Here is a 20946-nt window from a genome sequence, read left to right on the forward strand (position 1 = left end):
AGGAGAACATCCTAAAGCAAACACTCAAACAATACAAATAACTCCAACTATTATGATAAACAAATAGGAGATCATCCTAATAAAAGTAAATAATCCAAAAAATTTCAATTATTTTTCAAGATAAACAAAGAGATCATTTAATAAGGCAAACAATCCGAAGATCTCAAAACCCTTGCCATGTTAATCAAAGAGGAGAACATCCTAATAAATAAAAAATCCAAAGTCAACATCAGGAGAAAAACCAGGGCCAGGTTTAGGGCGGGTTGGGCGGGCCAAAAACATCAACCCTTACCCACCCTGACCCTGACTCAGGGTCAGAAATTTCAAGTTGGGGTCGATACTTGTTCAGGATCAGGGCAGGCCAAGGGTGGGTTTGAGCCGTCAGGGCCAAACTTGCATCCCTAATTATAGCCTAATAGATGGGGGCGTGGGTCAAGGTGACGCAGTTTTCCTTCACCAGCCATCAAGAATTCAGATGGTGTGCAAAAGATATCCAGAAATTAAATAAACGTATTCCAAAAGTCTTCCTCAAATAGTGACTAAGAAAAACAAGGTTATTCCTGAATTCTTCCCGAAATAATGACCAAGTTACAATGAGGGTTCTCCACACTATCATTGTGAGAAAGAGCTAACATGCCACACCAATGGATATCCTGAAAAAAACATCATCTATATTGGCTTTAGGTGAGATAGAATAATAAGAAAATGTCATATGAAAGGAAAATTATACACTGCCAGCATCACTAAAGAAGTTGTGGGAATTGAGAATAACTTCACTAAAAAAAAAAAAAGAGAAGTAACTTGTATGTAAGCTTATATTGTCAGATTTTTAATTTATTAAAAAAAATATTGTCAGATTTATATATAGATTTAAAGTTTTATTCATAGAACATATGTCTTAGGATGAGAAAACAGTATGATGTGATTTTCAGGATTTTTAATTGGAGAAAGGCTGAACATGCTAGCAGATGACACATGCTACTATGCTAGAGCCCGGATAAAATATTAATGAAAATTAAGAGAGAGAGAGAGAGAGAGTATAAACTTAAAAAAAAAAAAATAGAGATGAGATGGTGAGAAAAAAGTGTCTCTTAATTTTTATTGGTTTTAGATTAGTATTAGCTATTTTGTAGGATTAAAATAAAGCTATTTTGTTGGATTAATAATAAACGGATGTTAAATTATAATAAAAATGAAAAATGAAAAAAAAAAGTTTTGATAAACCATGAGGAGAGAGAGGAAGTGTGGAAAAAGATAATAAGAGAGAAAATAGGAAGAGATAGTTAATTGGTCAACAAATTAGGAGAGATAATAAATGGATGACACATGTCTAACTCTTAGTTGTACGAGAATCGAAACTCAAGTCCTCGTATGAGGACTTGATCCGGACTCGTGGAAAAGACCCCTTTCAAGAAGAAAAAAAAAAGCCTAAAAAGCAATGTGACTCATGAGCCCAAACACATTGCGAGCAAATATCACCCCACTCCTCATGAATGGTAGAAATTCTACCTATGGTGATGCTTCTATGAGTGTTCACATTGACCCCTCTCTTTGCCTTTTAGGGAACCTCTTCCCCCTTTTCCCCTTTCAGTCAGAAGTTTTTTTGTTGGAGTTGAGACATGATTAGTTCTACCAAAAAAAAAAAAAAAAGAAGGGTGTCATCATAGCATAAAATTACACATTTTACCCTTAATTAAGAAGTAATGAATCTTGAATAGAAGGATAAACAAAAGTAAGATAAATTATTAATGAAAAACCTTTCAAAATACTAACGGAAAAATCATTGTAAAAGATAAAATAAATTCTATTCATGACTGTCTAAATATTAATTTTTTTATTATTAAAAATAAACATTAAATAAAATTTCATTTCACACCAAGTGTTATTAAATGATCAATAATACATGATTTTTTTTCCCCTTATAACTACTTATTCTCTTAAAGTGTTTATCATCCATTATACTATTTTTAATATTGTCCTCTCTCAATCTAAATGTATAATTTTAGAATAAGAAAAAAGAATTACAATGATGAAACTTTAAATGAAAAAACTAAATCAATTATAATGATTTGGCCAAAGGTTATCTACATAAACAACCACGAGATGGAGTTGAGGGAGAGCTCATTGTAGACCCTCAACCCTTATCAAACATACGATCACCATGCATGATTGTGCACAAAACTCTTCCTCTAATGATTTGTTCTTAAATAAAAACAAATTATATTTTACTTGTAATCAACTCGAGCAGAAGGATTTCTTGTTCCAAAAAGGTTTGCTCATACTGGAGGGAGCATCCCCACTTAGTGATTGATCTGTTAGTTCATGCAAAACTGAAGAAGTTATCGTGGACAAGCCACATGCAGAAAAACTTGCACGTGTGGTTCTGGCCGGGATTTCCTTTGGTATCTAATGATCTTTAATCTTATTTTAGTTTTGTACATATTGATTATATTTAATGAGAAAAGGTCGCTCTCAGACTCTTTCCCCTCACTTAATCTATTTTAATTTTTAAAAAACTTTGATTGATAAGAGAGAATCTAATTTTCTATAACTTCCAATGGTTAAAGATCAACATCACTGGAAAAAAAAAAAAATTAAAATCTATTAGACTTTGGATATCAATATGCTTCAACCTCAATAATTTGAAGATAAAGAGTGGCCTCTACAAGACCAAATCAACATAGCTGGGGGGAGAATCAGAATTGGGATAATCAAACTTAGCATGGGGTGGGGGAGGGGCCACTCTCTTACCTCCAGATTTAGATTCAAATAATATGTTTGAATCAAATGGTACTAAATAAAATGTAACCTGAATAAACCGGATTGAACCTAAACCTAACCCATACTAAACACTCTAATCTTGTATCTTTGTTGAGATGTGAAGTGTGAACCTACCTGCTATGGGATTTTTGTTCAGTTGAAAAAACAGGGTTGAAAGATATTGGATTTGACATTATGGACAGTAATGAGGTTGTAATGTCCTTTCCAACTTTATTTGTTTTAATAGGTTATTTCAACTTTAACCGAATTCGAATTGAATTATCTAAACCGTATATGAACCAAAAAGAAACCAAATAAAATCAAACCGATTCGATTTCGGTTTAGAGGTCATGGAAATATATCAAGAACTTAGAACTCATATCCGAGATCATCAGAAGCCCTGAACCTGAAGGCAGGGCTGCAGAGGCGAAAGCTGTACAGAGTGGTGGAGAGATCTCTGAGGAACGTGAAGGGCAACGATGTATGCACTGAGGAAACAAGCAAGCAAGCTCAGAGAGCAAGTTGCCAAACAACAACAGGTGCCTCTTCTTTCCCTTTAAATTTCATCTTTAGTAGCTTCTCTGCATCTCGTTAAAAAATTTTCTGCAAACCCAGGAGTGAACCCAACTGAACGATAACCCTTATTGTTCTTAGCCAACATCCTCATGGGAAGAAATATTAAAAGAAAGTAGAATCGAGATTTTATTTAATATTAATCAGTATTTTAATACGATCTTATAACTATTGAGATAAATAATGTGGAGAAAATTTACATTTAACTTGGATGTGATTTTGTAAACAAGTTGTGCTAATCTGGGTTACCCATCAAACAGAACTACATAAAATCAATGTAATCCAAGCTGCACCTTTTGTAATCTTGTTGATGGAGAAAACAATGCGTTCAGATAGTTATAATGCCTTTATATTCCCCATTGGTATGACTGTATGAGTATACAGCCCTTTTTCTTCTTGGGCTGTCGTTACGAGGCACTTTGTTGCTTGTTGAGTTTTCATTGTATTTATTATCATGCCACTGGTCAAATTCGAAGATTAATTTGGCCTGACATTCTGAAAGATCTTCCTCCGTGGTATCTTTTCACTCCAACATATATGAGCAAGATAAAATATTGAAAATCTCAAGTAAAGTATATATATATATATTTTTTTGGGTCTCTGCCTCTTGCTCAAATATTTTTCCTTTCTCTCTTTTGCTTGGTGAAGGAAGTTTATAAAATCAGAAGTGGTGACCCTGCAAGCTTCCTGGCCTTTTTTTTTTTCAAACTTTTTAGGGCCTTTAAAATTCAAAGCAAAAATTTCTTGCTAGTGTTATCATTGATCTTCACTGCACATTAATAAAGCATCTCAGGCCATCCCTTTACTGTCGAGGATGCCACAGAAATCAATTGCATCATAGTTGCCATTAACACGAACCATTGAGGCCTGGACACCCAACAGGAACTCCGTATATCGGAAAAATATGACCCCATTCCTCATGCTCTTTCCAGTTCCGGTAAAAAAAAAAAAAAAAAAAAAATTGAATTCCACCCTCCTTTCCATTTAGTTTTTATTTTCTGTTTCTTATTATTTTTTTCCCCTCTCTTTTCTCTCCCCTCCCTTTATTTTCTCCATTTCTGGACCAAAAATGGTTTGGGCATCTATACATATAAGGCATCCAATCGCATTGGACCTGTCTAGGGTCATGGGCCCCTTGACGACTATGCAGCAAGCATTGGATAAATTCAACCTGATGACCCATTCCATACATTCAGCCAATGCTCTGAGCATGCCTTAATAGCTGGATTTTATGTTGTAACTCAATTCCTTTTGGTGAGAGGGGAAGAGTTTTCTATTGGTACACCCTCATGGAAATTCTTTGGAGTATATGGGAGGACAGGAATATCTGTGTCTTAAGAGAAGAAAGAAGTAGTAGCAAGAGGGCGTGTGATGTGTATATGGAATGGGCTACACATAGGGTCACTAATAAGCATATTTTCCAAGAGATTCTTTTTTATTACATCAGGAGAGAATGGGACAGGTGGTGAGGTCTATCTAAACCTCTTAAAATGATTATAGTACATAAGTGGACAGCCCTATCTATACTGTTGGTAAAATTGAAATTTGATGGAAGTAATCTGGACAATCTGGGGTTGGAGGAGTATTTAGAGATCGCATGGAAAATGGGTTAGTGGTTTTATCGGGATCGTCTCGGCATGAAGACTGTAACATAATTGAAATTAAAGCAATTACCCAAGGTCTATCATTATATGCTATTAGACCATGGACCCATCTTGTGGTGGAGAGTGTCTCATCATTGGTAATAAAATGTTTATCATTCAACAGGCATACTCCTTGGAGGTTGGCACATCTGATTAATAGAGCAAGGGTTCTATGCAACTGAGGAGACATCTCATTCTCATGGAAGCCAGTAACTTCTAACTCCTTAGTAGATGTACTAGCCAGGGCTGGAGTGGTTAGAGAAATGATGCACATAAGTTCATAGGGCCTTATCCAAATGTATGATGTGAGTTCGGTATGATTTTAGAGGGTCAAATGTATGATGTGAGTCGGTCTGCGTTTTGGTGGATTAATATTGGATATATTTCATGAACATTTCTATACTTTTTGTTCTGCATTTTGTTTGCTTTTTGTCCAGTGGCCCAACAATGTGTTATTTGTCCAAAAATAGATTATGATAAAAGTAGGAGCTTGTAAATTTAGTTACACGAGGAACGAGTTACTATACAATTTTTTATACAATACGAGTGTTAAGGTGTCCCAAAATCATTCTCAATATGTTTCTTCAAGTTTAGGGATTTATTAGACCAAAGAAGTTTCTAGGTAAGGTAAAGAGAAAATATAGCAGATACACAGGAAGAAAAAGAAAAGCAATGAAACAGGAATTCTCTTTAGGAAAAATTTTAGTTTTGAAATCCTTCTTTTCTTTTGAGGGATAATTTATTTTATATATCCATCTGATCTCCTCTTCCCCTCCAATGCCCCCCACCCCAAAAAAAAAACCCCATTGCTTTGAGTTTGATGTTGGTTTGCCAATTTTTTTTTTTCTTTGCTTCCAGGCTGTAATAAAGCAGTTCAGTGGGACTGGTTATGAAAGTTCTGATGTAATGGTTATAGATGAGGTCGAGTTGCAGAGGCATCAACAACTAGAGAAACTTTACAGGTCTACTCGTGCAGGCAAGGTATGGATTGTTTAGTTATGATAATGTATCCTGACTCAATATCTGTATTTGAGCTTGTCTGTATGTCTGAACCTGCATGAAATATTGAAACTTGAAAAATATTTAGATGAAATCTGATATTGGTTGATATCTGGCTGAATAATTTATTCCTTTGAGAAAGAATAGTCTAAATGAAAGTTTAACCCCCCCCCCCTCCCCCCCCCCCCCCCCCCCAACATCCCCCACCCAAAAAAAAAAAGAAAAGGAAAAAAAAAAAAGCACATGATAAAATAAGAGCCGCAGGTATCTAATTTAACATTATGTTGTGGGTTCAAATTCCGTAAAATGTTCAATGGATATAATTTCTTGAACAGAGTAGGGTACTCCTTTTTTTTTGGAGGAATAATAGGGTAATCCTGTTTGTAAAGCATAATGTTGGATTTCATCAAACATGCATTCCAGCCTTGCTGCTAGTTTAATGTTTCTAGAGATTTTTTTTTATCGATATTTTAATGCTTTATAAGTTCCCAATGTTGTATGGACAATTGGACATATACTCAAGTGGAAGCGGAGTGCAACCAAAATCCATAAACAGGGAATGACTATGCAAATTTATCAGTTATGCTTGACATACATTTTAAACTCCAAAAATGGGTCATCATGAGTCCATTCCCAAAAGTGAACTGCCTCCCATTGAGATTGTTTGATGCTTAGATCATGAAACTGCACTTTTGATTCTGTAACAGATGAAATTATATTTTATTGGTAGCCAGTAGACAATAAGTTTTTAAGGGTGAGACAGATGTGCTAGTGTGGTAGTAAAGCTAGTCAAAAGAAACCATCTACAGAATATTTTGGATAGAAAAGAAACGTCAAATTACTACCATGTCAAAGCATGTTATAAAAATAAAAAAAGGAGAATATTGAGTAATATATGAGATGCAAACCAGTGTCCAAACAGGTATCTAGCTGTTCCCACATGACTTGTTCCAACTAAATAGGTTGGCCCTACAAATCATGGATTCATACATAAAAGTATACATTCTCCCCGTATATGCAATAACTGAAGGATAATTAGAATGTGTGCTGTTTGGACATGTTATGTATGTACGGATGTTTCAATTGGTGGACTCTTAAACATGAAGTAAACTTGTATCACTCATGATGTATACAATTCTGTTTAAAAAACTTATGAGTTCATACTTGGGATAAAATGATAGATTTTTGGTTGCTTATCTTGTCTTTTATGTCACACTTTGTTAATTTCAAGTTTTCTCAAGACAATCCACACATTCCATTTCCATCCTAATGCCAGAACTTAGTGCCTTGATTTTAGTTCTGACAGGTGGGACCAGAATACATTTTAAGCACAGACCATGTGTTGGCTTGAGATACTCCTCCTATGCCTGATATTCCTTATTTCCAAAAGAACACCCCTAGAAGTTTTAATTTTCATGGAAACTGTGGAAGGTGCTGGGTATCTTAGCAAGCGTGAGTAATGTAGGAGTAGATCACAAGAAGCTAACTCTCACAATGTATAACCCAAACAAGACTAACTTAGAACACCCAAATCAGATTAGAAACACAAGAGGAAACAACCCGGGATTATTTCCACAAGAAACAGGCAAATCAATACCCCAAAACCAGCAAAAAGAACCAAACAATAGAAGAGAGAAAAAGGACCTGCGCAGGGTCCTAGAGGGGACCTGCGGCTGGCTCGGCAGAGCTCAGATGGAGCTGATCTTCTGGTAGAAGGAAAGCCTCACTATGGGCACAAAAACCCGCAAAGATGAACAACTTCTGTTGGCTGGTTGTGAAGCATCTATTTTCTTGATTTTCAGAATTAGGAGAGAGAATCTGAAAGCGTTCTGCGGAGACAACAGCTGAACTATCTGGACAGCTCCAAGAAGGGGACTGAGTGTTCCTACAGTGGCCTGGAACACCCCTGAACAGTAGCTCTCTAATCAGACTACAGAATAGAGAAGAGGAGAGAGATCGCAGGTCACAAGAATGGAGGATTCCTGTGTATTGATTCTGGTGTTGATGCCTTGGACAGATCTGAAATTCTCTTAGCTCTTCACAGTAACGGTAAACAGTAGCAGAAATAGGTGATCAGAAATAAGGAAGCAATAACAAAGGGAAAGTGGGGGAGGAGGTGGCTATCTCAGCCTAGGCTTCTCACCCATAGGTATCCCAGCTGCTCTATTAGTTGCAAACTTCTTTATTCAAATCTCAGAATTGAGAGTACATATGCTCCTCTACATATATAGAGCTGAATAGTAATCATAACATAACTAGGAGCTAGTCTTCAAATAGGACTAGACAATACCTAATAGGAGTTGGATTCCAAATAGACTAGGACTAGAACTCCAACATGGAGTAGGCAACTAATTAACTAGTCATTCACTAATAGGGAAACCTAAACTGACTAAAACTGAAATAAAAAAGGAAATAGACTCAAAACAGGACTCTAACTAAACTAATGAATTAAATCCTGTTTTCCTACTTTCTACTCATATTTTAGGCCCATTAAATTGGCCCATTACAAAGAAAACCCATGGGATCAAAGGGCCAACACATACATAACCTAACCCAAGGCTTATTTGCAATAAAATAAGCCCATTAAGTAACTTATCTATATCAGTGAGGATGGAAAAATCTATGACCAATCCTTGATGGAGGAACTAATAGATATGTATCTAAACGAGTACTGTCTATGGAACCCTGTTTGCCGCACTGACTAGTCAAGTCTTTTACTGTTACTTATAAATATATTATTTATTAAGAAGAGGGGAAAAAAAAGAGACAGAAATTTGGAGACGGAGGAGTCTCGAAACTTTGTTGAAAGTCTTGGGGGTGTTTACGAATTCTTCAAGTGGGCAAGACAAGGTCAAAGTACTCAAAACCATACCTTCCTTGTTCATGCATAAATAGAATTTTGCTTGATTTGAATGCACAAAAGCAGAAAATGGCCATGCTTGCTTGTGTATTTGCGCTCAACAAGGCCTTGACTTTGATATCCTACAGCAACAGATGTTATTGCTGTTTGTGACAAGCGAAATCTTCAGCTTATCTCTTATTATCATGTAGGTTGGCAGTTAAAGCATGCAATGTCTCAATTTGTTTGGAGTTCATATGAATTGGCATGCTAATGTGGCTATGCTAATTGGTCAATGACCTATGAGTATATTGGTGGGAAAGGAACTATATTATGGAACTTATTACTGTACAGAGTTGTTTGGGGTTTACGTAATGGGAGAAATTGACGGGTGTTCCAAGCAAATCCTAGCATCTCTGAAGGATTTGTACTGATATTGCCAAGTGTTTAACTGATTTGGCATTAGCTTGTAAAGAATTTGTGCGTAAGATAGGAATGTTTTTACTTCCAGCTGGGATGCTTTGCTGTATGATCCAGCAAATTTGTGCATCCCTGGCATTTATAAAACATGGGCTTGACTTGAACTATTCTCTGCTGACACTTTTCCCCCAACCTACTTCTAATGGAGGGAACTATAATGTCGTGGCTGAAGGTAAGTTTCAATAGTCAAAAGTTAGCGCCGAAGGACAGTTGGTTCTTGATCAAGCAATGAAGAGTTCCAGATGCATAACTTACCCAGAAAGGATGAAAAATTGAAAAGAATAGAAAAACATGCACTTCTCCTTAGATGGAGGAGTTATTGTACTATGAACGAAAGTGCGGTGCTATTCAATTTTATGTGGAAATGTAGGAAATATGACATTTTTTCTTTCTTTCAATATGACTTAGTTGAGTGCTTAACACCATTTTTTTTTTAAGTTTTGGATACTCTTAAAGTTGTCTTGAGTCTTCTATTAGGTAACTGGTTTTGAGTATTGCAAATTTGGATAATTTTTTCAATATATGTAGTACTTAACAATATTCTTTTGTTTCAGGACTTTCAAAAGGACATTGTGCGAGCAGCTGAAGCATTGAATGTGGTAGGAAGCAAGAAAATTGAAATAGGTGAGGAACTGATTCTTGTTTTCTACATGTAATCTTTAGGCTTTCAATTTGAAGATTGTAAAAGTCCCTGACACTGGTTTTGGGAGTGTCTTTCAAGTGAAATTTATATAAATATGGAAATCAATACGCTATTATTTGTTCCCTTTTTGATAATTAATAATGAATGTGTGTGAAGAAATAATTCTTTCCAATTGCAAAAAAGTGCATGCTTTTAATCTTTTTCATCTTTACCTTAGATAGGGACCAAACTGTCTGAGGATTGTTGCAAATATGGAAGAGAGCACATCAATGATGATGACATTCTAGCCAAGGCTGCTTCTCTATATGGTGATGGTCTCATTCATGTGCAGAAGGAGCAAGAAGACTTGGATAGTCAGCTCTCTTCCCAGGTACTCCCTCCTTTTTGTTGTTGTTTTAGAGATTTGAAAGTTATGATTGGATCATTTTTTTTTTTATCAGCAACAACAATTCTTAAATAAAAAAGTATAAGATGATGTGCATACATACCTGAGACTTGTAAAAACAAGCCCCCCAAAAATCTTGTGAACCAAACTATGAACATATATTCATTCCTTAACAAAAAGATTACTCTTCAAGCAAAGAAAACCAATTGGAATAAAAGACTCTCCACAGACGCCAAGAAACTCTTTACTTGCTAAGGCCCATTCAACATGGTAAGAACCAATGGCATCACAGATTCCACCATGCAGATCCTTTTCTGTCAACTGAGCTTCTCAGCCAGTGCCAGAATGTATGCTTCACATGCTAATGTCGAACCAATTCCCAGCTAGATAACTAGGAATTAATTCCAGAACAGGATCACAGGTGCTGCCAACTAATAAACTGAACGGAAGAGATGCTGCAGGTCTTGGACTGGTCTTCTCAGATCTCGCAGTGGCAGCAAGTGTTGGGGCTTGTAATCAGGCTTCAAACTGAACTTGAACAGGGCTGGTATCACTCAGAATAGTAGAGAAAATAAAATAGAAACAAAGAAATAAACAGAAAACAGAGAGGGGGAAGAAGGGATAAGGGTAGGGGGATACGCTAGTCTCTCTTAGACTCAGGTCTCTCACCGACAGCCTCTCAAGTCTCACCATTGTTTGGTCTCTCATCAATGAAATCTCACCATACTCTCTCAAGAGCAAGCACAAACCCTTTTTTTTTCATTCTTGTTGGCTGCTGAAATCAAGCAGCTTTTCTTTATTTATAACCAATCAATCACATCAAAGTTCCCTTCCTTGTGTGGAAAAGGAATTCCCACTAATTGAGCTTTATCCTAGATAGAAACTACTTACAAGGTATCCCAAAAACAACAATAACAACAACAAACTCAGCCTTATCCCAACTTAATGGGGTCGGCTACATGGATCCAAACAAAACAAAATAGACAAAGTCCAACTTACAAGGTATCCCAATCCCAACCTAATTAACAAAATAAAGAATCCTAATAGAAGGAAACTACTAACAAGTAACAACCTATAAAAAGAAAACTAATCTTTAGCTAATAAACCCCCATGCAAGATATAAAAACTTCCTTGGAAAAAAAAAAGGGCTGTCAAATCTTCTTCCACGCATGGCCAATTAGAATTCAATTGATTTCCAAGCTAGCTGGCCGTGGGGACAGATGAACTTTCCATAGGCAAGCTAGTTTTTCCCCAAAATAACATCACACAGCTGGACGGAATCTGATCTCTATTATATGCTCCTCAAAATTGGAAATCTGACCCAAGAACCGGAGCACACCTTACTAGGCTGTCTCTCTTAGCGGTTGAATCCCACAACCGGTCTGGACTGTTTTTGTCCTTGTTCCTTCGATCACATACCTCGGCCATGACCAATCCCAAACAGTCCCAGAAAATAATCCCACACCATTTCGGCAACCATATAGTTCAGAAACACCGTCTTGCTGTTTTTTTTCCCCCTGCCATGTAAGAAGCATCAATTTGGCAACAACCAGTGCCTTGATTGAATTTTGTCCTAGGTAAGTACTTTGTCTAAACCCACCACCAAAGCAAAAGTAGCTGCTCTCAGGGGAACTTGAGTATTTCAAGTCCTCTTAACCTACAATAGGAACCCCATAGTGGGCTGCTGTAGAAAAAACTCCCCCAGATCATAGTTTTTAAGGCGATGGTAAGGCGACGCCTTAGCAGTGCCTAGGCGTTGATGCGGTCTAGAGATGGTAAGGCAGTGCTCTGCCTTATGTAAAATGACGCCTTATGATTTTTTTTTTTTAAACACATTTTAAAATTACTTGATGAAGATTCCAAATATAGATTTTTTATTGGTAGGTGTATGGTTTTGTTAATACTTGAGATGTATGGGATTAGCTTTACTCCACCAAAAATAACCAAAACAAACAAAACAAAAACCCTATTCACAAATAGGATTTGGATTTTGTCAAGGGTATTAAGAAAGGGCTTTGAGAAGGAATCAAGGAACAAGGAAGAACCACTGATCCAGGAAACCATTTTGCTTCGGTAGCGGTGAGCTTCATTCTTCTTTGACAGGAGTAGAAATATAGTGGATGACCTTAGGGCTTAGGCACTCATTTAGGCATCATAGAGGTAAGCATAATAAATACTTGTATTTTTACGTCTTCTTTTCTTTATATTTATAATTTTGTTTCATAATTATGTATTTATATTATATGTTATGATGATTGATGATTGACGATTGACGATTGACGATTGACGATTGACGATTGATGATTGATGATTGATGATTGAATATTGATGATTGATGATTGATGAAGATGAACTTAGTTTATTCACTTTATTGATTTGTTTTCTTGATGAATATCTTACATTGGTATGAATATGAACCTTTAATATTTATTTAACATATGAGTAATAGGATTCAACTAGGATTTGAGCCATATAGATTGGTTTTATAAAAAAATTACACAGGAACGCTTTAATCAATAAGGCGACGCTTTATTCCCGCCTTATCGCTAAGGCGTTCCGAAAGACCCTCAAACGCCTCCGTCGACTTAAAAACTATGCCCCAGATCAACTGTCCCAAATACTTCTATTGCCTTCTCTCAAGTCAAGTCATAATTATATAGACGAGGCAACAGAGTATAAACTTTTAAAATTCCCTATCAATCAGCTTCCTTCTAAACCGGTGGTTCGAAAGAAATTGTCTGTCCATCACCTGAAAGATTATGCCACCATAGTGTCTTTGTCCCTTCCCTGCCCCGCCCCCCCCCCCCCCCCCCGAATTGATGACAGCAATCCTTCAATCTCCTTCCTTCAAGCCATCTATCCCAAACCCTTACCCTGTTCTTCTTTCCTGCCTTATGATTGGACCATCTTGGATAAGTACTTGCCAATATCTATTATTTTTTCTCTTCATGAATGTCACCATTTTCATGTTGATGCCTCATTATTTCATTGAAGATGGGAAATATCCATTCTAACTTCTAAATTGTAGTGTAGGAGGCTGTGCATGAATTCTAGATATGTGGCGGTTTCTACCCTATTTAACAAAGAAAAGGAGTCAGCACGTGAAATGGCAATATCCATTGATCAGGGGCCAATGATCTCTTACAATGACAGTTTGTCTTGTTGTCATTTGTGTCTCAGGTTGTCTTAAATTCTCTGCTGTCAGTTACTGAAAGGATGAAAAAGATAATGTCAGACTTTTAATGTGAAGGTGTTGCAGTTTGAAAGGAATCAAAAGTTGTGGTGAAATGGAAAGATGTTTGCAAACGGAAGAAGCTAGGAGGATTGGGTATTGTGCTGTTGAACATATGCTGGAGGTCACCTCCATGCCAGGGCTGCTAAGCTCTCTAGAGCGAATAAAGGGGTGAGGTCAACCGGGTAAAAAAGAAGGGAAAGAAGGGGGAAAAGAAAGAGGATTGAAGTGGTCTGGGTTTTCAGAGTCCTGACCTGGAGGGACTAATATCTGGCTTGGTTTTTTAAGTGGGAGTTGTGTTCAATGACACTTGAGCCCCAAGTTTAAAGTTCCAGCAAATGTTAAATGTCTTCTATGGTTGATCGCTCCATGTGAAATTCCATGACCTGTCACCAACTTAATTTGAACTATATCACCACCCAAAGGACAAAAAAAGGGGGTACCATGTTTGTTACCTAACTTAGTGACTGTTGATATACATTGTTGTGTGCCTTCCTAACAGATCGAGCTTATGGGATAAAAGGTTGTACACAGTATCAGAGTCAGGAGATCATGTGCTTGATCCCTAGCAGTTATGGGTAAGTGGGTTGTTGTGCCCTTGTGCCCTGTACCCTTGGGGCCACATGTCAGTGTCACATGCAGAGCTCTGTGTGTGTGTGTGGGCCTGCACGTGAGAGGGTGTTGATATACATCATTGTGTGTCTTTCCTAACAGCTCGAGATTTCGGCATAAATGGTTGTAACATTGATAGTTTTTTTCTCCTTAAAAGGTGCCAGCTCTCTTAGTTGTTAAAGACATTGGCCTGTTGCTGCTTTGGTTCTGGGATCGAAACCTGCCTTCACCTTGTGCTACATGTGCCTTCGCTGTCCCTCTCTAGTAGTGTGCCCTTTGTGCTCCCCTCTTTTGTCCATGCTATGGCGCTTGTAGTGTAGATTAATTTCTTTGGATAAAAAATATAAATTTTGAGGGCAGGAAGATACATATTTGTGATATAGGCATTTGTAGCTACTTTTACTGTTTTAGTAAAATAATTGTTGTTGCTGAGAAAGAAAAAGAAAAGGATGAAAAGTCAGCGCAAGGTTATTCACCTTTACGATCCTAATTTTGCATACAAACCAAAAGAAAAAAAGGGAACAATATTTGACAGAATTAAAGTCAGTTTATTCTTCTAAAATTTTATTCTATATCCCACTTTCATTGTAGTTTTCTTAAAAAAATGAAGCTTCATTTTGGAGTTCATGTCCTCGTAGTATTTTTAGAAAAATGCTTTTGTTTTAAATTTCCATCACAAGAGAAATATAGGCCTCATTTTTTTTTTTTTTTGCATTTCCAGATTTTGGAACCCTTAAGTGCAATGATCACTGGTACTCCGTTGGAAGATGCTCGTCATCTTGCTCAGCGTTATAGTAAAATGAGGCAGGAGGCAGAGACACAGGTACTGAGATGGGTGGGATCACTGTACTATCAGGAATTTAATGTCTGGTTAGATATCATTTTGCCCAATGTTTATTTTATAATCTAAGTTGACCATGAAAGGCAAACAGGCAACAGAAGTCTCCAGAAGGCAAGCACGAACAAGGGAAGCTCCCAGTACCGAAAACTCTACAAAGCTGCATGCTGCAGAATCTAAGATACAGGAACTGAAAGCAAACATGGCAGTTCTGGGTAAAGAAGCAGCCGCTGCATTGGCTTCTGTTGAAGCTCAACAGAAAAGACTAACTTTCCAGAGACTTGTAGCAATGGTATGCTTCTATTGAACTTTTCCCGGTAGTCCATTTTATTTCTTCAATAATGTAGAGATTTGGAGTTCTTATGCTTTTTTTGATCATTTAAAGGTTGAGGGAGAAAAGACATATCATCAGAGAGTAGCTGCGATATTCAGTGAAGTTGAAGCCGAGGTGATATCCTGCCTATCTTTGTTTCCTTAAAAGAGTTATCTCTTATGTGTAGAATGATTTAAGTTCATATGTTGGCATGGAACCCTTTTGTTAGATGGTCTCGGAGAAACAAAGGAAAGAGTCTGCTCCTCCTTCAATTCCATTCACTGGACGCCCGGAGAAAACGATGTATTTCTTGGCTGAAGTATGTTTTAAGCATCCAAAACATTCAAACTACTAATTTATAAGTCATTCAAGCATGAATTGGTCAGTTGTTTGTATATTTTTTGCAGGCAATGCATGTGTTTAATGCTGAATCAGAAAAGGAGCTGAGCTTGGCTGTTGGTTACTATGTCGTAGTTCGGAAGGTTTCTTTCCCCATCTTTTCTATTCTTTACTTTTAGCTGCAGCTTCTGTTTGATTGGTCTGGGAAATTATTCATTCATTATTCATTAATAAGTGGTCCAGAATCTGGTTTGCATTTTTGGAATGCTTTAATCTTTGTACATTGATTCAGGTGACTCCATCAGGATGGTCGGAAGGGGAGTGCAGAGGTAAAGCGGGATGGTTTCCATCAGCATATGTTGAGAAACGCCAAGGGCTTCCCACAAATAAGGTGGCTGCTGAAGTTTTCTAATTCTCATTTTGTGTAGTGTTCATTTTTTATTTATTTGGGAAACAAGTGCAGAAAACATTGTTAAATGGATAAGCTATTGGTCCCAATGATAGTTTCTAATATATGGTGCTTGCAATATTTGTATGTATATGTGTGGTTTTGCCTTAATAAGGTTATTTTTGCCCCTTCTTTGAATGGCGAATTCTTATATTAATTGGAAGATTGTATTTATTGGACAAGGGGTGTGCTTGGTCCAACGGTAAGGTACCAATGTTGCGACCTGGTGGTCAAGCGGTCGAAACAGCCTCTCGACGTTCTCGGGGAAAGGCTGCATAGGTCTCCCCCCCCCCCCCCCCCCCCCCCCCCGGCGGGACCTCGCACGTGGGAGCCTCGTGCACTGGATACACCCTTTTTTATTGTGTTTATTGGATAGGTCCAAAGGCCTACTTCAAGAAGAAAACAAAGCCTATGTCTAGTCTTTCTTCTTCTTCCCTCTCCCCCCTTTTTAAAAACATCATTAACCTTTTATTTGTGAAACTAAAGAAATTGATTGATTTCTAATTATGATGAGAACAAGCCTTCTCATCAATACCTAACTGGTCAATTTATAGTTGTGCAAGTATGCAATACATTGGCTGTAAACTTTGCTTTGGTATTTATAATTTCCTCATTTAGATCTCATGTGGAGTGCAATAAGAGATGCATAGGCTCCATCAGTTATCTCCATTAGTGTCTCATGTGTTCCCTTCTCTGCAATCACACCATTCTTTACCACTGCAATGATATCAGCGCCTTTGATTGTCGAGAGGCGATGAGCAACCACCACCGTTGTCCTGTTCACTGTAACCTTGTCTAATGCCTCTTGAACTATTTGCTCTGATTCCGTATCCAGAGCGCTTGTTGCCTCGTCAAGTAGAAGGATTCTTGGGTCCTTCAATATCGCCCTTGCAATGGCTATCCGTTGCTTTTGCCCTCCAGACAACTGCACTCCCCTCTCCCCAGTGGAGGTGTCATAACCCTGTGACAAGCCTGATATGAAGTTGTGTGCATTGGCCACCTTTGCAGCAGCAATGATCTCATCTTCAGATGCACCTCCCTGTTTTCCGTAAGCAATGTTGTATCGGATTGTCTCATTGAATAATATAGGTTCTTGGCTTACCAACCCCATTTGTTGCCTCAGCCAGCTTAGCCTGAACCTCTGCATTTCCACCCCATCCAGCAACACTTGGCCGGCATCAGGATCATAAAACCTCTCCAGTAAGGAAATTATTGTTGATTTTCCACTACCACTCTCTCCCACAAGAGCAACAGTCTGTAGATGGTAAAGAATGATGTTATCAGTTGACGCAGAATTTAAGCCATGTCAGCTCAAAAAGAAGAAAAATGTTTTTACAACATCATAGCTGTCACAGCATGTGCAGCAGCCACTTTGACAGTGTATTCACCGTGAAAGCCATCATGTGGCTGTCATGACTGCCTGGGTTACTGTTCACATTACTATTCATGTCCATTCTTACTTATTTTAATTGTTATTTCCTGTTAATAGTGAGGCTGGATTTGGGCTATTAGGCTACTACAAATCCAGTAATTGTTTCAGTTAGTTTTCTATTATTTGTCAATTTCCTAGTCGGCCTATGTTTTATTTCTTTATTTTTTGGGTCAGGATTGAAATTAGTCTTTCCTTTTCTGAGTTAGTGTTACTCAAACTCTATATGTAAGGGGCTACAGCCTCAAAAGTGAATTTAGTAGTGGAGAAGAAGCTTTCAGACCCCAGCTCAATTGGTTTGTGGATTTCAGGCTATATCTGTTAATTTCAGAGTGTTTTTGCATCTGTTGGATTCAGGAGTGTTGACTCTTGTGGTTTCAAGAGTGTTTAACTGCTGTGAGATTCAGTAGTGAACCCTGGTGGGATTGCAGCCTACAGATCAGGTGGATTCTTGATCATATCTTTCTTTTATTTCTTTTCTTCTTCAATCGAAATCAGGTCATATTCTTCCAGATTTCAGCTTGATTCATGTCTTAGTCATTGAGTTAACCAATGAATTATCTCTGCTGATTTTATGCTATTGATTTGCATGACAGATGCTGGTTCCAGATTCTGTTTAATCTGAGTTTGCAAATCAATTTCAGAATTCCTACTTATAGACAACTTGAAAAACCTTTGTTTTCTGATTTCAAAACATTGTTAATGGCTCAGTCTATTGTGTATGCCATTAAATCAGATCAATATTAGATTTTGCTCTTTTGAATCTCAAATCCCTTATATTGAATTCTATTCTCTGACTGAGTTTTCAGTTTCCTACTTCAAGTTGGCTTCTTCAGTTACTTCAAATCTGACCGTCAGATCAGCATCTTAATCAAAGTCTTGTTCTACCTATCACTTAGAGAATTCGACCTAAATTTTAGGCTGTTCTGATTTGATTGAGTTATTAACTTTTCTCCTGATCTGGTTCTTTTTTACTTTTACTGCGATCCTGTTGCAAGCTGATCTCTCATTGGATCTCACTGGTTCAGAGATCATGGAGTTTTTTTCTCCCAAACTGGTTCTCTAGCATAGCATTATCAGTTTGGGAGAATGGAAGATAACTATATTTGCATAGGGTTTGAAAGAGTTGTGCTGTTAGGAGTAATTAAAAGTAGCTAGTCAGATGCTGGATACCTTTCCAGAAGGGATGCTCAAACAAAAGTCTCTGAAGATCTGAACATCTGGTCTGGTGGGGTATTTGAAGCTGACATGTTTGAATTCAATGTCACCTCTGATGCTAGGTAGCGTTGTACCTTCATCAGTACTTGAGTCAATCTTGGGTTTTCTGTCAAGAATATCGAAAATTGATGCAGCTGAATCCTTAGCTTTGTTAGTATCTGGGGCCATTGCACTAGTCTGTGAAATTCCATATGCTGCAACGGTGAAAGCAAAGAAAACCTGTGGAAAAATAGTTGTTTTGAGTCCAAAATAAAATACATCTTAGGATGATGATAGAAGAAATAGCCAATTTCTTCTCTACCTTGAAAACTTCTCGAAATGTTGCTTTCCTGTGTTCTATGAGAAGAGCTCCAACGTAGAAACAGAGAGCATTTGTGCAGTAAAGAGCAAAGAAGGAGAAGCCATATCCTGCACCACTTACAACTCCTATCCGGACTCCTTGCTTGACTGGGGCCTCACACTTCTGCTTATAGAGATCAATGACCTTCTCTTCCGCACAGAAGGATGCAACAGTTCGGATGCCACCTACAGCATCATTTGCCACTTGACTTGCTTCTTCATACATGGCCTGCAACAAATGTTATTGTTTTCTTTATGAAATTAGAGGTCCATACTCTATTGGGGCTTTCTACGCTTGGTATATGTTAGACCGAGTGGAAGGAGAGAAACGGGGTTTGAAGTCGAATATAATAAATAGATTTGGTTGGGGGGGGGTACTTTAAGTTGAATGTCAATGCCTTTGATTTTTGACATTGCATTAATTTAAAGGAAAAAATGGATACGAGATGTTTCAATCTGTACCTTTGCCTTTTTCCTGTTGTACTTTAGCCTTGTATGCTATATTTTTTTTCAACAAAACTAACCATTACGAATCCACCCCCCCTCCCTCCGAAAAAAGAAGGTATTTGTGTGTGTGTGTGTTTTTCTTCTGGTATTAGATATTTAGATCTAATGATCTATATAGGCACATAGACTAGAAATCATTTAGCTTTGACCATCACTTATTGTTGTTATTGTTGTACTTCTAGCCTTGTAAGTTTAATAATTTTTTTTTAATGAACAAAATTTGCTGTTACCTATCAGAAAAGAAAAGATTTTTTTATGTGTTTTTATATAGTACAGTCTAAATGATCTGTATAGATACACACACGCTATGGAAATCATCGAGATGATCTTTATCAATGGAGTTATTCTTTGAGGAAAGAGAGAAAATATCTCATTAGTTCCCTTTATGTAATATTAGAAGGTCCACTTAGCATGAGGGAATTGTTATTGGTTGTGTGGTTCTGTTCCATTAGGATTATCCAAAAGCAGTTTGCAGTGTGAAACTTTTTTTTTTCCTTCTTCTTCTTCTTCCCTGAAACCACTGTGGAACATGAGACTGAGACCTTCAAACCAGGAGGCAGTGAAACTGCCGTTAAACACTTCAACAACACTGTTCAGCCACATTAAAGATTGGCTAACGAGTAAGACAGATCAGGTTTTCTTAGCAAGAAAGGAGCTACTAAAGCAACCTATTGCTAGATCGCAAGCGACCTCACCTGCTGTACAGCTAACGTTACCCCATTCGAAAGAGCCAACTTAACAGCCAGTTCAACTCCTATGGCCACTCTTGGCTTGCTCGTGAACAACAACAAAAGTGACCCAGTGAACTCGAACAAGAGTTCAACTCTGGCCACTCCTTGGCTTGCTAGTGAAAGAAGGCAGCTTGCTGGCTTGTTAAAGGTTACAAAGTAAAGTAGGCTTGCTTGATAAGTAAGTCAAGTTGTGGCCGAGGAATAGAGCAGTTATGAGCATAGCAGTGAATGGAGGAACCTTGAGAGTGAGGAAAAGAGATTCACTTGAGTATGTATAAGGACAGCTATATGTTCCTTTGTAAATAATAGCCATTATTAAAGTCTATTCTTGTCATAGAGGCATTCACTAATGGTCTATTATCGTTCTAATCATAATCTTAAAATAAAACAACTTTCTTATGTGTAAAGATAAATATTCTTATTGAGACTCTCCCTAGTGGGCGAGCTTGTAGCACAACGGTTAAGTTGCACTATTGCAACATGTTGGTTACAGGTTCAAAACTTGGAAACAGCCTCTTCTGCGAAGCAGGGGGTAAGGCTGCGTACACTTCCCCCTCCTAGACCCTGCAGTAGCGGGAGCCTCGTGCAGTGGGTTGCTCTTTTTTTTTTTTTTTTTTT

The 20946-nt window shown here is 37.6% G+C and overlaps 2 protein-coding genes and 1 long non-coding RNA gene across 3 annotated transcripts in view; 2 read left to right on the top strand and 1 right to left on the bottom strand.

Annotated features, from left to right (window-relative positions):
- Positions 1-3141: 3141 nt before the first annotated feature.
- Positions 3142-16195, top strand: LOC122061073 (SH3 domain-containing protein 3). The gene is made up of 10 exons (XM_042624239.1): positions 3142-3299; positions 5835-5957; positions 9849-9918; positions 10159-10307; positions 14888-14989; positions 15099-15296; positions 15390-15452; positions 15547-15636; positions 15725-15799; positions 15949-16195. The coding sequence occupies exons 1-10, from the start codon at positions 3240-3242 to the stop codon at positions 16066-16068; spliced, it is 1050 nt and encodes a 349-aa protein (XP_042480173.1). The 5' UTR covers positions 3142-3239; the 3' UTR covers positions 16069-16195.
- LOC122061074 lies at positions 13243-14598 on the top strand. Its single transcript, XR_006134557.1, has 2 exons — positions 13243-14132; positions 14324-14598. It is a non-coding gene; the product is annotated as an uncharacterized LOC122061074 (long non-coding RNA).
- Positions 16196-16570: 375 nt separating the features above from the next.
- The window catches only part of LOC122060591 (ABC transporter B family member 9-like), a 9252-nt gene continuing 4876 nt past the window's right edge, over positions 16571-20946 (bottom strand). Inside the window, exons 11-13 of the mRNA XM_042623727.1 lie at positions 19053-19319; positions 18707-18970; positions 16571-17359 (exon numbers count right to left, since the gene is read on the bottom strand). Of these exons, the coding sequence (XP_042479661.1) occupies positions 16715-17359; positions 18707-18970; positions 19053-19319 (1176 nt within the window). The 3' untranslated portion in view covers positions 16571-16714. The remainder of the gene's footprint in view (positions 17360-18706; positions 18971-19052; positions 19320-20946) is intronic.

The sequence above is a fragment of the Macadamia integrifolia genome, chromosome 14 (assembly GCF_013358625.1).
Source record: "Macadamia integrifolia cultivar HAES 741 chromosome 14, SCU_Mint_v3, whole genome shotgun sequence".
Classification (NCBI taxonomy): domain Eukaryota; kingdom Viridiplantae; phylum Streptophyta; class Magnoliopsida; order Proteales; family Proteaceae; genus Macadamia; species Macadamia integrifolia.